At 47.9% G+C, this 17,223-nt stretch overlaps 1 protein-coding gene across 2 annotated transcripts in view; it reads right to left on the bottom strand.

Moving 5' to 3' along the window:
- Positions 1-17,223, bottom strand: part of EFNA5 (ephrin A5) — a 276,426-nt gene that overhangs the window by 46,604 nt on the left and 212,599 nt on the right. For both annotated transcript variants that reach the window (XM_072736639.1, XM_072736640.1), the window contains exon 2: positions 1,492-1,784. In XM_072736639.1, the coding sequence (XP_072592740.1) occupies positions 1,492-1,784 (293 nt within the window). The remainder of the gene's footprint in view (positions 1-1,491; positions 1,785-17,223) is intronic.

Here is a 17,223-nt window from a genome sequence, read left to right as displayed (position 1 = left end):
TTTCCTTTTCAAATTCAATCTCCGTATAAGTGGGACTGCCCGTGTGATAGTGAAATCCGGCTAACTATAAAATTCTGTTTTCTGGAGAAGAGGAGCTGGATTTCCTTGTAGACTTAAAAACAAAAAATAAGAACCATGTGGGTTGGGAGTCTGTGGGGATGTTCGGGTTCAAGAAATGAGTCAGAGTAACACGGATGTTCTTTATCTTGTGTGTCTGGTGAGGAGAGGTGAAAAGTCAATGCTCAGCCTACTGGGTGGTGGTGCTTAGATCTCCGCACGCGGTGTGCGGACGCGTTCCCTGGTTCTTTCAAGTAGGTGAGTTCCGCGTACCCTGTACCCACCGCTCCCTGCCTGTACCTTCATTCAGCAGCTACCTATTTATTTCTATCTCCTCCCCACCAGATGCTCACTCCTTGAGGACAGGGAGGCCTTTCGATCTGGGCCCCAATAGGTTGTTCAATGAACATGCTTCTGAACCAAAAATGTTTAACTCCTTCAGGTGACAGTGAAAAATACCTGGAAAAGTCTAGGTGGCTTAAATAGTTGATACCAACAAAGGCCAAGTCCGGACGTACAGCAAGCTGCCTCACTGAAATATTACCTATAACCATCCTCACTCAAAGTGTGGTCCAGGGCCCAGCAGCCAACAGTGTCCCCACGGGAACTTCATAAAAATATGGGCTCTCAGGCCCCCGGAGCAGACCACCTGAATCAGATGTGCATGACAACAAGGTCCCCAGGTGATGCAGGTACTGGGAAGTCTGAGAAGGATTTACGTGGAATACATGACTAGAAGGATGCCTGAAGCACTGATGGCGTATGTGACGGACGAAAGACAAGGCCACAGCAAGCTGATTAATACAGAGGTCAGCTGAGAAAGTTTTAGAGCTCCCTCAGGACACAGTCACAGGTGGGAAACCCACTCATCCCGTTCCTTTGGAACCCTTTCTAGATACTTCTTCACGCTCTTGCCTGTTTAAAGACACAGCTGCTCTTAATACTTGTCTTTTCTCCTTGGTGCAAAGAGAGTATTTATCATCAGCATGCTGACACTCGCAGGAGTTTTGGCTTTCTCCACGGCAAGTGTGGATGATTGAAAGGATATTGCTGACACCTGAGTAAGAAATCCAATGACTCCAAGCTATGTAAATTTAATTATTTCCTTAAATTTTTTTTTTTTTTTTCAGGAATCTCTCTTTTCCTCAGCTTTGGAGAAGTCCTAGCAATTTTCATTTAAAAGAAATACAAGTCAGCAGTGGTTCACTGAACAGGCTGACACGCAATTTCATAGGGGGAGAGGAGCTGTGTCTTTAATCTAATTTGTGCTCTCAATTCCCAGCTAATGTATCTAGGGATCCTGATGTATGCATTTACAAGGAGACATCTGTAATGCAGAGTCCAGCTCTCGGCAATTCTCTGAAACGTGGCTCAAAAAAATTAGTCTGGGTTTTTGCAGCGGCCCTACAACGCAATAAATCTCCGTATACTCACAGATGTAGAAATATTCTCGGCCTGGCCTGAATTCAAATCCCAGAGAAAAGGGTGTGAAGAGCTGGAATTTTTCAGAGAACTTGAGCGGTCCATTTGGAGAGTGGGGCCGGTTACATTCCCATCTCTTGAACCCTTTGGAAGTATGGTCGCAGGCACTGTAGCCATCAAAGTTCACCATGTAGAGGACATATCGCTCAGTCTTATCTTCCGGGACCGAGTCCTCATAGTGAGGGCAGAAAACATCCAGGTAGTCATTGATACAGACGTCAATGTGGTAGTCACCCCTCTGGAATCTGTTGGAAGAAGAAGAGAAAGATGAGATTATTCCTAAGGACAAGACTTCCTGCTTGGAATCAGCGTGGGAGTAACTTTAATAACGCGGGTGCTAACAGATTTATTATAAGAAGGTTTTATTGCCTCCCATCATGATTTGGGGTACGTTACTGTTCCAGATCTAAGCGACGACCCTTTGACAGAGGAAGTCTATTACTTAGTCTCTTGTTTGTTTCAAGACACCCTAAAAATGGAACTCCTCACATTCGCTGTAAGTAGTACACTTCCTGACGTGCTGTTTCCCTTTCGTTCTTAAAAATCACATACACTGACGCAACGTTTTGATATTTCAAAGCGGCATCTCACTGAATGAGCGTTTTTGAACAAATGAATAAGTCATTTAGAGAACAAATGGACGACGGGGCTGTTTTTGCCATCATGGAGATCATTCTCAATTTTCTATGCAAATGTTGAGAATTAGAGCCATAAAATGGAGAGAATTAGGATCATAAAATTTAAAGGTTGGAAAGAAAATTCCTGGGACACTTGCGCATTAGCGGAAAATAAAAACCCAAGGCACAAGGAGAAGGCGGCGGGGGACTGCCCCAGACCTGGGAGGGCAACTTTGGGTCTTAGCTGTTTCTCTTAGTGAATGTGCTTAGGTCACAGACTCATTTCAGCTCATCTCTTTTGATGCCCCATCCTTTTCTATGTCAAGAAATTAAAACAAAACAAAACACAACAACAACAAAAAAACCACCCCCCCAAAAAAACAAAATAAAAGAAAGAAAAGAAATTAAAACCAGCTAAATCAAATGAGCTGTTCCCCCATTTCTTTGTGCTGTAGGGCTGGACCGATGAGTCATGAAAGCAACAAGCTGGACGAGCACAGCGGAACCCGGCACCACTTCCATCCTGAAGATACCCAACACCCACCCACCCACCCACCCATCACTGTCCGCATCACACCGTCTGCTTCCATTCTTAAGCTTACAAGAAGTTTTGCTCATTTGGGTTAACTAATAGTGCCTGTCTCCATCAGACGGACAAATTTCTTCTCAGCAACTAAATGAGGTGCGAAACAGGAATTGTCATGTATGCGACTTACTAAAACCAGGACAGAAAAGCATCTAGAAGCCCCAGCTTTTAGCTAACGAGGGAGGTCTCTGAACCCTCAGAAGGTTCATCATAAAACTACGTTACTGCCAAAATACAAATGCCAATCAAGTCATCTAGTCTTGAGTCAGATGGTCTCCATGTGAACACTTCCCAATGTCACTGAGCTGGTCTAGTCCATTTTTTGGTCATCTCTGAAGTTTAGCAAGTTTCTCCCTATGGTGAGCATAAATCTGCCTCCATTTGCTTTCTATCCAGTGATCCTACTGCATCCGGCTGCCTGACATCACAAAGAACAAACCCAAGTCCTCTTCCACCAGGTAGTCCTGGTAAGTTGACACTTGGAGTTGTCGACTCCATCTCTGTATCCTCCTTTTTCCACACTTGACAATGCTGATTTGTTTGGTTATTTCTGTCCCCAGAATCCTCACATTCTAGGTTCTCCACTCTTCATGTCCTCCAGGTTCCCAGGGACCTCCTTGAAGTGCAGCCCCCAAACATGACCAATACCTCTGACAGGTTGCTGTGACCGGCGGTCACCCCAGGACCACCTTTGTCCTGGATGCTAAATATTACTGACAAAGCTGAGATTCCTTCTGGAGATACAACATGATACAAGTGGAAACTACTCATTTTAGTGAGTAGACCTCGTTCAATGACCGGATTGCTGTTGTTGAGTGGGAGCGTCATAAACCACCTGAGCCTCAGGTTCCTCAAATAGAAGTTGGGAAAATGATGAGAATCTGCCTTGCTAACAACCCTCACACAACGGCTTCAAATCTCCGACATTGCAACGTATGAAACGCACCATGTGAATGCACCGCATTGTTATTCGCATCGAAATGTATTAAAGCGTATTAAAATCGGTAACTAACAGAAGAGTAACTTTTCAACAGCAGTCAATGGACCCAACAATAAAAACAATCCTTGGTTCCCTTTTTAAAAATCCCCAAAGACAGGGAATCACGTTAAAAAAAAAAAAGTCTAATTCTGTCCTCAACTATCAAAGGATCCCCCAAAACTTCATTTGATCAAATGCTTTCGAGAAGCAGCATGCTGATTTATACAAGGAGAATAAGGAGAGACGATCAGATCACTTTCAGTTAGAGGATCTCAAAATGCATGAACATCAAAAAAAAAAAAAAAAACCTAACCCTGGAAGTATTTATTTCTTTATATTTACAATATAATATTAATACAATATTACGGAACTGGGTTTACTTTTTCTTCATTACTGGCAGATGATGATTTGTCAAGATGCGAGGAAAGCTTGTGTTGCTTTTAAAAGATTTCTGAACATCAAGGTAACATCACTGCCAAAGTACAAAGAAGAGACGCTGCACCGTTCAGATAAAAGGGTGCCGGGCAATGAATCATCAGCACTCAGAGGAGCCTGACGGTTCTGGAGGAGAGCCAGACGAGAACTGCAGCAGAAGGCAATGCCCAGATGTACTTTATATTATTATTATTATAGATTTTAAAGACATTCAAGGGGAGAGGTTTTCCCTTTTCCTAAGTGTCACTTATTTTAGCTTCTACTAGCACTTGATACTGCTTAGACGTGGGGGAAAAAAAAAAACACACCCAGAATTAAAACTGCCCCTGTCCAGACCCCTTCTGTTACTGCTCTATTCTACAAATTGTCATTGTTTTTCTGATGCTTTGAAGTCGGCTTCCCTTTTCCGACTCTCCTCACTGTGGATACTGCTGGCGTTTTCATAAAACAAGCCATGAGCGTGAAGACCCATTTTACACTGGGTTGACCTTATCTCTTCCTGATGACATTTTACTTTGTGTGGGGTGTTAAATGGATCACTGTGGGGCCAGTATTGAACATGGGATCGTCCCCGTGATGGGCATTTCTACCCGTCTCTCCATGGGACAAAGAGGAGGACTCGCCGTTCAATCAACTTCAGCTCCGTTTCAGATCTTGCATTTGCACAAGTCAGTTTACTAATACAATTTTCCAAGAATGGACAGTAAAAACCAACGATAAACTAGAAATCCTAGAAAAGGCATTCCTGTAACCTACCCAAGTACAATCTGAAGCGAAGTTTAGGGTTAGATATTCTAATACTACTCCAGATCACACTCTTTGGCTACAAAGTAGTACCGACCCATTTTTTTCTGGCCCTACTATGAGGACGGCACATGTGTAGGGCTCATATAATTGAGTGTTTATTATGCTATACTCAGTACCTCAACTTCTGTCACAAATCTTATAGAGCAGTTACTCTTTGTACACCCTTGTAAAAATGAGGATTTTGGGGGGCGCCTAGGTGGCCCCATTCGTTAACCGCCTGCCTTGGGCTCAGGTCACGATCCCGGGGTCCTGGGATGGAATCAGTAGGCTCCCTGCTTCTCCCTCTCCCAACCCCAGGTTTGGCACCCTCTCACTGTCCCTCAAAGACATAAAATCTTTAAAAATAAATTCTAAAAAAAATAAAATAAATGAGGATTTCCAGACTAAGAAGTCAAGCAATGTGCCCGATGTCACACAACTAGTAAAATGTGGAGGCAGACGTCAAGCCCAAGCATTCAGACCTCAGAAATGAAGCTCTTTACTGTCTGCTTCCTGAGGGATATGCAGGTCAAGCTCTTAGGTCTACTCTTGATTCCCTCACAGGGACAATTTTCATTGTCGATGGGGTTCCAGGTCTCTGCCCCGCTCACTGATGCAACCAAACACTTGCTGCATCCAGGATCTGCTACGCTAAGGCTTTACCTACGGCGTCAAGTGAAACCTCAAGTTATGATTAGTTTTATCTTCCTGGTGAGGAAATGACTTTCAGAGAGGCTGTTATCCTCTTCGTTCATTTTCTTTCACAGGAAACAAGCAGCAGAGTTAGGATTTCGGGATATCTGGTCCGGAAGCCAATTCTGTTTCCTCCTAAAATGCAATGGTTCCAAAGTTTTACCAGTGGTTGTAATAATGCCCCTCACCTGAAGGGTTTTGGTGCCACTGGGTTACCTCATGTTTATACTGACCTTCTAGGGAAGTCGGATGCAAGGTGTCCTGGCCCTGTACCCTCCCCACCACACTGGTTCCCAAACTCAACTGAAAGGTGTGTTGACATCCACTCAGCATGCATCTCACACAGCAGGGATGGCTCGTGCACCCCACTCTGGTTTTCCGTAGAATGAAGCCCTGTTGGGCTCAGGAGCTGTTGACATAAAGGGGTCTCCCCGCCGCCTGCCCCTTCAGGAAATGGCTTTCCTGGGGCTTTAGTTCCTCTTAAGAGAGAAACTCAAATCCAGGAAGAAAGATTCCACATGCCCATATGTACAAAAGTCACGAGCGGCAAGGCTGCTGCTTTAAACACATTTCTGACTTTCTTGGAAATTCTCTTGTAAAGGTCTCCCCTTCACTCCTTATCTTTAATTCCCTCCATTGTGTGTGTGTGTGGGGGCCTTACGTCTCCGAAATCATTGCACGTGATGAACTCTGAGAACCAACAAGCCCGTGATAATTACCACACAGACTCTACCGAGTGATCACAGTGGTTTGCAGGCAGCGCGCTCGGAAAAGCGCTGTGTTACTGCCCTGTGTTCTCAGAACACGAAAGTCTCAAATGCCAGGAGACACCTTGTATGCGCAGGAAGATGGCCCTTGGCCTCCCCTGAGCGGCAGGGCTCCCGGGGTCAGGGCTCCTCGTAACAGGCAGTAGCATGCAGAACTCCGTCAAGGCCTGAAAACCTTGGATACATCCACCACAGTTTGACAGTAGGCCGGCTGAGAGCCGATGGCTTCTCTACTACGAAAGGGTCGTGTTAGCTCATCAAGAGGAAGAAAACTCCAGTCTGGCAACCAGCGCTGTTACCAACTCAACTACCGAACACGAATCAGGCACTTTATGGGGAGCTCTGAAGGCCCCAGAAGCTGCCTGGAAGGGTGGACAGAAAGCACATCTCACGGCTGTCGACAGCAAAAGGAACAATTAGCCCTGGCACGTGGTCATAGGGTCTACCTGCCGACGCGCGTGTGCGTCTCGTCTTCAGCGTTTACCTGATGACATCCCTCAGCGAACCGGTTTTGATCACAGATTTAAGACTCTTATTAACATCTCTCTCCTTATCGAACCTGTCTGCAGAGAGTGATCGATGATTTGAATTCAAATGAAATCAAGACACAGATGAGGTCACAGTCAACCACCTGTCTTTTCACTACTTGGCTGTTAAGAGCGCCCCCAGCTTTCCCACCGGGATGGGGGGCCCAGACATGGCTTCCTGACCAGACCTAGTTAGCAAGGACTACTAAGGCTTCGCTCCTTCTAACCTCAGGGGTTTACTTTCAAACTGAAAGGAGGGACGTGCAGTACCTGAATAGTCTTTTACCTGTGTCAAGTGGAAGTTCCCAACTTACTCTGACCCTGTCCTTGGTTTGTCTTCACTGGGGCAAGTTGGCATTATCTAGCTCTCTCTCTCTCTTTCATTTTTTTTTTTTTAAGATTTTATTTATTCATTCATGAGATGAGACACACACACACACACACACACACACACACACACACACACAGAGGCAGAGACACAAGCAGAGGGAGAAGCAGGCTCCATGTAGGGAGCCCGACATGGGACTTGATCCCAGGACTCCAGGATCAGGCCCTGGGCCGAAGGCAGGCGCTAAACCATTGAGCCACCCGGGATCCCTCTCTCTCTCTCTTTCTCTCTTTTTAAAAAATTTTATTTACTCATGAGAGACAGGCAGAGATAGAGGCAGAGGGAGAAGCAAGCTCCATGCAGGAAGCCTGACGTGGGACTTGAAGCCAGGACCCCAGGGTCAGGCCCTGGGCCGAAGGCAGACGCTCAACTGCTGAGCCACCCGGGAGCCCCTCTAGCTCCCTTTCCCAATGGAAGGTTCTCCATGTCATTGACCTTCCTCCCCCCTCTATCCCACGTGCTCCTGTGCCGTGGATACCAACAGCCGGAGAGGCCAACCCCAAAGGCCCCACGCGCAGGGCCCAGGGTTCCAGGCTGCAGAGGAGCAGCATCGTGACCACCCTGCTGGGGGTTCACCATCAGCCACTCTCCCCCGTGCTGTTCTCTTCCTCTCCCCCCTGCTCCCCCTTCCTCATCCGCTAAAGCCAAAACACACTTCATTTTAGGAGCTGGAAAAGGAAGGGTATGGTGCATATTTAAAACGTTCTAAATTGGCCTTTAGCATATGTTGCTGGCACAGCAGAGAGCCTGCTTCCAGGGAAATATGTACGGAGGTATTTTGTCAAGCAGCTCCTGAGTGAAGCTTCTTCACTCCATAAATATAGAAGCAGCATTACTGAAAGGAGACGGAGTAGTTATCAGAGGTTAGGAAGCTGCGAGGCACTTCTGTGCCCCCTTCCGTGTAGTGTTCTAAGGGATTCAGTCACGGAGATGTTATTTCTCGTGAACTGGGTAAGTTGATTATTACATTTTAAATGTATTTTAATCTGTCAAAGAGGTGATTGTTTTAATATCCCTATTTGAACAGAACTACAAGGTCACTACTTTAATTACGAGGCAACTTAACAGATGACACTCCGAAATTGAAATGTAAGAGAAGGATGTGATTTATGGTCACAGATTAGGCAAATTTATCAGCTTAGGGTTCCTCCCAATTTTAGATCGAGAGCGAATATGTCTTGGCAGCCCCGTCTTTCGACCGACTTAAAGGCTAATTTCAGAGTCACAGGTCACTTTGGGATCAGGAGAGGTTCTCATTCGTCCTGGAGGTCCCGATGGGCCCGCTGGAGACCCGGGGGCTGGTTTTTAAATGTGTTTTGCGAGGAGGTGGGCAGGACGGCAGTCTCTGCTGAGCGACTCCCCTCGTCCCCTTCTGTTCTGCTCTCAGCACAGAATGCAAGCCTTATGGCTTTCGTACCCTAAGTCGGAAGATGCTCTTTTTGTTTTGTTTTGTTTTCCCGCAGAGGTTAAAGCATGAAACGCAAACAGCAAACCCGACAGGGTGGATAAATAATAGCATCACTGGGGGCTGAAGAAAGATTTGTTTTGCTGCTGTTTTTTTTTTTGTTGTTGTTGTTTGTTTTTTTTTAACGTCCTGCTTCCCTCGTGGGCTGAGACATGTGTGTCTTCCAGACGTATTGGTGATTGACCTTCATTTGCAGCTCGGAGATGGAGTCCTGGACAGTCTCACCACTCCCAGGCCAGTCGCTGAAGCTAAACTGGGGAGAAGTCTGAATGAGGTTTGATGACCACAACACCTCGCATCAGGCAGCCCCATCCAGCTCTCCCAGGCCCTAGAACACACCCGTCACAGCTAAAGCTCCTACAGCAGTGAAGATTTACAAGCTAGAAAAAAAAATACTCGAGGATGATTTTCAGAGATGTTTCTCACCTATTCTTGCGCCTACAATGCAGTGTGTTTGAATGCATACACTTTTTTTTTTCCCCCAGAGAAGCCCGAGATACTGACAAAAATACTTAGGACCCGGGGTGGGTGTTTCATCCATTACTAGCAATCCTAATAAAGTCCTTGCACATGCATGTTGTGGTAATTATCAATTCTGCAGGGATCCCTGGGTGGCGCAGCGGTTTGGCGCCTGCCTTTGGCCCAGGGCGCGATCCTGGAGACCCTGGATCGAGTCCCACATCGGGCTCCCGGTGCATGGAGCCTGCTTCTCCCTCTGCCTGTGGCTCTGCCTCTCTCTCTCTCTCTCTCTCTCTCTGTGACTATCATAAATAAATAAAAATTTAAAAAAAAATTATCAATTCTGCAGCGTAAGAGCTTTGCCTCGAATTCAGTTACTGCTGGTTACTGATGGGAGTAAGACATCATTTACGACGGCAGATATTGAGGGCTCATTAGTGGTTTGGGACAGTAACCTGTCCCCCTTTTTCTCCATGCACGTGTGCGTGTGCACATGCAGGTGTGCACAGGCCTTAAAAGCCGGCAGGTGAAAGATTTCACAATTCACACTGACTACTCATGTCCAATGGATGGATAAAAACCTCCCGTTGGTTGCCTTTCTAGTGCAAGTCCCATCAGCCTGAAGGACTTTTTAAAACTGGGATCTCCCAAGAGCAACTCCCTGTTTCCAACACAGAGCCCACAAAGTCTTCCCTCCTCCAGTGTTTCGAACTCATTTGGAGTTTGTTTTATTAGCTCGACTGAGGAGCTCCAAAGGAAACAAAGCATTAAATTGGCAGAACCTAAACAAGACTGGCTTTCGGGAAGGGACTGGGAGCTCTGGGTGACAGTCTAATTGCTTCTAAGCCCCCAAAGCGGCCTCAGGCACGGAGTAAGAATGTGTCAACATCAGCAGGCTAAGGAGGCCAAAGAACCAGCCAGGCAGAGTGCTGCACACCCGGTGCGTGGCACATGCCCCGACGGCTTCCAAGCATGGCACGTAAGAGACCATCAAGAGTCCTCGCGGCGCCCTGAGCACACGTCCTAGCAGAGGTCACTCCCGCAAAGCCCAATGGGCTCACTCTGGACTCCTGCAGGTCAGGAGCTTCCCCACGTGTCTGCCCTTGGCGCCCTATGTTATCCGGGGTTTCCTATTGTGTCAAGCACGTGGGACGGAGCACCTGCCACACACACACATGCACACGCACATGTGCATACATGCACACACACACCCACATGCACACACACATGCACACGCCCAAAAGCAGTTGCAGGAAATCGCGGGACAGGTTATCCAGCCACCGTCCCACGAGAATGGGATCACACACGCGGGCTCCGTGCAGGGTGTGCAGGAGTCAATCAAACCAATAAGCCACCTGCCAAGCGGCTTGCACACACACCAAGCCCTCTCGCATCCCATAGGGACAGGTGACCCGGCGGGACTCCCAGGCCATTCCTGGTTTCAGGGGTCATAATGACAGCCCAGGAGTTCTCAGAAACGTTCCTATTAACCGATTCAAGTAACGATTTGGTAGTTTTTAAGTACTGGTGTGCAAACCCTGACATCAATATTTATGTTACGGCTCGATCACCACTTGCTGGACTTCCCACCAGCCAAGTCCGAAGTCTGGCCCTGACTTTTCAAAAGTCGCAGTGCTGTGTGCGAAACCTACGTGGCGGGGAACCAATCTCCATTAATTTATCGTCAAGTAAACAACAACAAAAAAAGCTGGTAGAAAGGACAGGACAGGACGGCTTTCTCCTACGCTTGATCTTCACACTACAGGAGGAGGCATCTATTCGAGAATGCCAGGGCGGAACAATAATAATGTTCACACTGAGCTTTCGGGTGCAAACACGGCTGCTCTCGTGGGCACCCTGGCGCGTGAAAGGCAGCTGCTTTGACATCTCCTTAGTTTCAACGCCCCTGAGCAAGTGGACACAAACCTGGAGCCTGAAAAGAACATGAGGCGAGAGAAGAAAAGGGAATCTGGGGTCCTTAGAAATGAGGCAGCGGGTTAGGTCATGAACGTCATGATCTCATGCAAGGCAAACACACAGATTTTGAAGGACACTGGGTTGGTGCTGAGAGCAGATCACGGTGACAAAAATGAGGATGGTTAGCGTACTTTTAGGGAGACCTTTTTTAAGAGGGAGCCCCCCTTGAAGGTGGAGGGCCGGTATTTGCTCTCCGTAGGTGCGGCCCGGAGCACCGTGTGCGTGTGCAGAGGCGACCAGACACGAGCAGAGAAGGAAACTACCCGAAGGCCAGGCCAGGCTCAAGAACAGGACAATCCTCGCGAAGTGGCCCGTCATCTCCGTCTGCGCCCTGGCAGCCCGGAGTCAAAACCCGCGAACGGCTTCACGATGCTGCAAACCAAGGTCAAGAGCAGCAGCGCACCAGACCCTGGGCCACTGACCACGGGGCGCAGGTGGGGACCAGGACTGTCTCTCGGCCCGGCTTGCAAAGTCCGGCCCGCGGAGCCCGCAGCGTCAGCACCTAAAGGCAGAATGAAAGTTCTCTCTTGTCATTAAGTCCCCTAGTCAATTACCATTCATTGGGGTAATTAAACACTGGAAAGTGATGCCGGGCTAATTGTCAGATTATGATAATTACGCGTCTCCGCTAGGCTAGGCTAGCTCGGATCAGAGCAAGACGCTGCGCGCACCTACCTGCGGCAGCTCCAGTCACCACTCGGCCGGCTCAGCCTCCTCACGGCCTGGCCCGCGGAGGGAGGGCTTACTAGCACCCCCCACCCCCCCACCCCCGGCCGGCAGCCCCGAAGGAGAAGCACAGACTGGCCCCATCCTCGGCCTACTGCCCCCCAGGTACACAGCTGAGCGGTGTCGGGGCCCGGGCCGGAGAAGGTGCGTCGGGAGGCTGTGCCCAGAGGCCGTGCAACCCCCGCCTTGCAGAACCTGCAGCCCTGCCGCCCCCCGGCCCAGGGGCTGACCGGCCACAGGGGCTTGTGGCCCCGGGGCTCCCCACCGCTCGGTCGGCCGGCCCAGGGTGGGACAGTCGGCGCCCCCTCCCAGTAAGGCCCAGCCGGGGTCAGGAGAGGGCAGCCGCTTCCCCAGGATCCACCCGAGTCGCCTCGACGGATCCGACGTCTGGGCCCCTCGCTCAGAAAGCTGGCCCGGCATGGCCCAGCGCACACGCCCAGTCACCGCGGCACCCCGGCGGGAAGGCAAAGGGGGCTTGAGATCCTTTTTAAAAAAATTTTAAAAAAGATTTTATTTTTTTATTCACGAGACACACACACACACACACACACACACACAGAGAGAGAGAGAGAGAGAGAGAGAGAGAGAGAAGCAGAGACACGGGCAGAGGGAGAAGCAGGCTCCGTGTGGGGGGTCCAATGCAGGACTCGATCCCAGGACCCCGGGGTTACACCCTGGGCCGAAAGCAGATGTCCCCCTTCTGTGTGTTTTTTAATGTTTATTTTTTATCCATCTTCTATCTGTGCCAGTCTAGGTAATTTGTTCTTATTTTTAAGCTAACTGGAGTCTTTAGCTGTATCTAAGCTGTTTATCCAATACACTGAATATATAATTTCAGTAATTATATTTGTGATTTTAGGAAGTTGTACTTGATAATTTAAATAATGTACTTAGTCACTTTAGGGGTTTACTTCTGTTTTTATCTTCCTTCTCACATTAAAAAGAAATTTATTTATTTATTCTTGAGAGACACAGAGAGAGGGAGAGAGACAGGCAGAGGGAGAAGCAGGCTTTCCGCAGGGAGCCCGATGTGGGGACTTGATCCCAGGACCCTGGGGTTACACCCTGGGCCGAAGGTGGATGCTCAACCGCTGAGCCCCCCAGGTGCCCTTTGAGATTCTTCACATCGCTTTATCCTGGGACTCCCGAAGCTCCCCCTGCACCCCGCCCCATTGGCATGTGTCCCTGCTGCTAGTGGAGGAGGTGTAGAAAGGTTTAGTGGCTACTACAGCATTCCTGTCACGGTACAGTTGTCCATTTTAGGATTTCCCCCCTATTATTTGGGTATTATGGACTGAAAGCTTGCACCCCCCAACCCCTCATCCCGAAATTCATATGTTGAAGCCACAACCTCCACCGCGACTGACTCTACTAGAGACAGGGACTTTGTGGAGGTGATTAAGGTTATATGAGGTTATAAAAGTGGGGCCAGGACCCAACAGTATTACCGTCCTTCTAAAAACGAGGGCCCATCACCTCTCTCTCCTGTCCCCTTCCCTTCATGTGCCTCCGCCAGCCAGGGGGAGAGCTCTTTCCAGAAACTGACCCTGTGGGACCTTGATGTGAAACTCCAAGCCTCCACAGTGGTGCAAAGAAATTTCTGTTGGTTAAGCCAACAAGTCTCTGGTCTTCGGTTATGGCAGCCTGAGCACACTAATAAAGGTAGCTTAAAATCCACTTGCTGGAAGAGTCTGGGACAGGGCGGCATTGAATTAGATCACTGCCAGAGACTTCAGAAATGCAAAAATCTGCAAAAATCTGATGAAGAACCACAAGATAACAGTGGCCGGGAAGGAAGGGGATGGGAGGGCGGGGAGGGGGAGCCAGTGCTGGCAGCCCCACAGCACCCTGCAGGTGGGAGACACTATCCATCTGCCGTTCTGAGCCAATGGCTGGTCTGAGGGGAGAAGGCACCTTGTTTTCCTAAGTAAGGATAGTTTCACCTCTTAAACTAACCCATGGCACCATGAAAACGACTGTATTATCACCCGGCAACGGTGTTATCTCACTGTTTCAGCAAGGTTTTCACCCAAAGATAGGATGAAGGGTGTTACAGGGAAGTCACAGTCTCTATTTTACCCTCCCTTGACCCTGGAAATTAAAACAGAATATGCCACCGCCTTTCAAAAAATCCTATTAAGTGCATTCCGGGGCCAAAGCAAACCACGAGGTACCTTTGTTCACACCAGAAAACATAAAACTGTCATTTACTGGTGGCCTGTGGCTGAAGACTGGGGAGCTGGGGAGCAGAGGTATTTCGGTTCATCACATAAAAATGGTTTTGCACTACTTAGTATTATGATTTCCTCCCACAGTCATTAAAAGGATATTCATTCATACGGCGGGATCCTCTATTTACTTTTATAGCCTGGACCACAGAAAGATATATGCAAGAATAATGCAATCATAAAAAATAAGAAACTAATTGCTCTATCCCAAGGAAACATAAGGGGGAGGAGAAAGAAATAAACAATTCACCATTTATTTTGCAGAAATAAATCTAACCACTTTAGGGGGTTCTCCAGGGCTGTAACCTCACCCCCAGCTGAAGGCTTGTCTGCCTCAACGTCAGAGGATAGAGTCGTCATCTCCCCTCCCCCATTTCCTTGTAAGAAGCCCTCCGTCAAAATGTGCACCTCGGAAGGGACCTGCAGTTCAAAGCAAGCATGCACGACCCTCCCCTTGAACTTTCAGAACCTTCTGGTCCTGCCAACATCTCCGAATGCGCCGCTGGCAGGGCCTATGATGCTGCAGAGGGATGGCTCACGCCGAGATGCGAGCACCATGGACGAAGGGGGCCGTAATGGGCACTGCACGCTGGGTGACAATGCAGCGTTGCCCTGGGGATGACAGGGTCACAACCAGCTCTCTCCAGGGTCCGGCAGGACAATTCCAGATCTCCAAGGTTCTCTGACCTTAGACGGCGTCACCTGTCGCTGGCCACAGACTCACAAAACAGGACCATCCCATCTACTGATGTTGTGACTCGACCCACAGGCACCTGCTACTCTGCACGTGCCAGGTATTTAATTAAAATCATACCCCTTGGGACCCCTGGGGGGCTGAGCGGTGGGGTGCCTGCCTTGGGCTCAGGACGTGACCCCGGGGTCCCGGGATTGAGTCCCGTGTTGGGCTCCCCGCGGGGAGTCTGCTTCTCCCTCTGCCTGTGTCTCTCATAAATAAATAAAATCTTTAAAAAAACAAATAAAATCATAACCCTTTTAGCATTCTAAAAGGAACTTAGGTTCCCCCCCCCCGCCCCATGCCACAAACACACACACACACACACACACACACACACACACGGTGCACTTTTCAGCCCCTCTCCTAGGAAGCAGAGGTGGAGGCCAATGGGGACTTGTGGTGGCGCGCTCCAGAACTTTCTGTCTCAGAACACCCGTGGCTGAAAAAAGATGCGTGACGGCTAAGGCCCACCCGGGCTGCTCGAAGAATCCATTCATTAAGCGAAAGGCCCATGTCCTGGGCCCTGAAAGTGGTTACAATGGCCTTGTGACCATGACTAGACAAAGTCACAAGTCTACACACCACATGGTGCACAGTCTACACACCGCACTGTGCACAGTCTATACACACACCACACGATGGGGGCGCGGGACTGAGGCCTCCACACGCCTCCACAGGGTTTGGGTTTTTTGTTTTTAGGGTTTTGAAGCTTAAAAAGTTACTGAGTACTCCAAGCCACCACAGGAAATGAACTGAAAATGAGGAATTATAGGAAATGCTTTCCAAAATTTTGCTTTGGTTTTTGCTTACGAATTTCTAGGATAAAGGCTGAAGGAATAAACGGACGTGTGCACAGCAGCCCTTTCCAGGAGAGTAGTCAATTTAGCTTTGTCTATTTTCTTACATCAGGGTGGTGGCTCAGGATCTGACTGCCACCTCTGAAAGGCATCAGAGACTTCTGGAAGCATCTGGAGACATCCCGCCGTCCTCGGTTGGATGGTTAAGAGATTTAAAAATCTGCAACACACGAGGGGAAACTGGGCTGATTCTAATGACTAGGACAAGGTATAGGGAAACTCAAATTGAGACGCACTGCTCCTTTTCTTCTAAACGGCACGGTGCAAGCCAGCATCCCCACGCACTCCTGGACCTAAAAGTGGAATTCTCAGCATTGTATTTGCAGCGAAGTATTTATGTACCTTACGGAATCTATGAACTCCTCTCACATAAAACCATCTATAGTTGGTTTTGACTCAACAACAACCATGATCAGCTTACTAGTCACGAGAGACAAAATTGCAACTCATTACTCCTTAAAAAAAAAAAAACACCAGGTTATTTGCCTTCGTCCTCCTAGACGCTGCTTACTCATATTTACTAGTCTTAACCTACAGTAACTATACACTCCTTAATTCACAGAGCACGCAGGACGCAGGCTTGTAAGGAGACGGCCTCTAGTTTTCCCTTGGTACGCAGCACTTGAAGATCATTTCACAAGAAGGCTGCTTCTGCAATCAAGACGACCGAGAGACACACCAGTGGAAGGAACTTCGAGGCACCATCTCCTCCAGCTGTTTCCTTTCAGGACTGTTAATTATCTAGTCTCTTTAAAAAAAAAAAATCTCCAGGGAGAGTTTGAGTCTTAAATAGTAGCTCTTCCCAGGACCTGTAGATGTCATTCACAATTCAACGCGCATAAAGAAAATTCTCTACTCAGGGGCATCCAGCTTTCCAGGGTGGATCAGAGCAGTTTTCCTCACCCCACTGCCCCGCCCTACGAGAAGATTTAAAAAGAAAAACAGAGGCAATTTAGCTCAAGTTTTCCTAGGAAAGTCCAGCTGATTGTATTATTGACTGTCTACTGCATTAGCCATTTCCCACCAAAGTACAAACTGTTGGCCCGCATTATATTGCTATTGTTCAATACCATTTTCATTGCCCTAATGAAACAAAGCTATATAAAATACCCATAAAGTACTGATTACAGTTAACCATAATGGAAGAGCGCTAAGGAAAGACCTATTTTTAAAATATGCACAGAAAAAGATAAGAAATGCTGATACTCAACAGACATTTTTTTTTTAAACTCTTTTTGGCTTTCTGGATTGAGATCAAAACAACACTGATAAATTAATTCTCCTTTCTTTTCCAACAATACAGATGGTATTTCCCCTAAAATAGAATTTCTAGAAGATTTCTCAAAGAGCGAAAGTTCTCTAGGTGCTGAAAAAAAAAAAAAAAGGAAAAAAAATAACACTGTGAATTTTACACATCTTTAAAAATACCTACTTCAAACCAGAGTATTCCCTAATATC

Source organism: Vulpes vulpes, chromosome 14 (assembly GCF_048418805.1).
Source record: "Vulpes vulpes isolate BD-2025 chromosome 14, VulVul3, whole genome shotgun sequence".
Taxonomy (NCBI): Eukaryota; Metazoa; Chordata; class Mammalia; order Carnivora; family Canidae; genus Vulpes; species Vulpes vulpes.
This window is presented reverse-complemented; position numbering and strand designations above follow the sequence as displayed.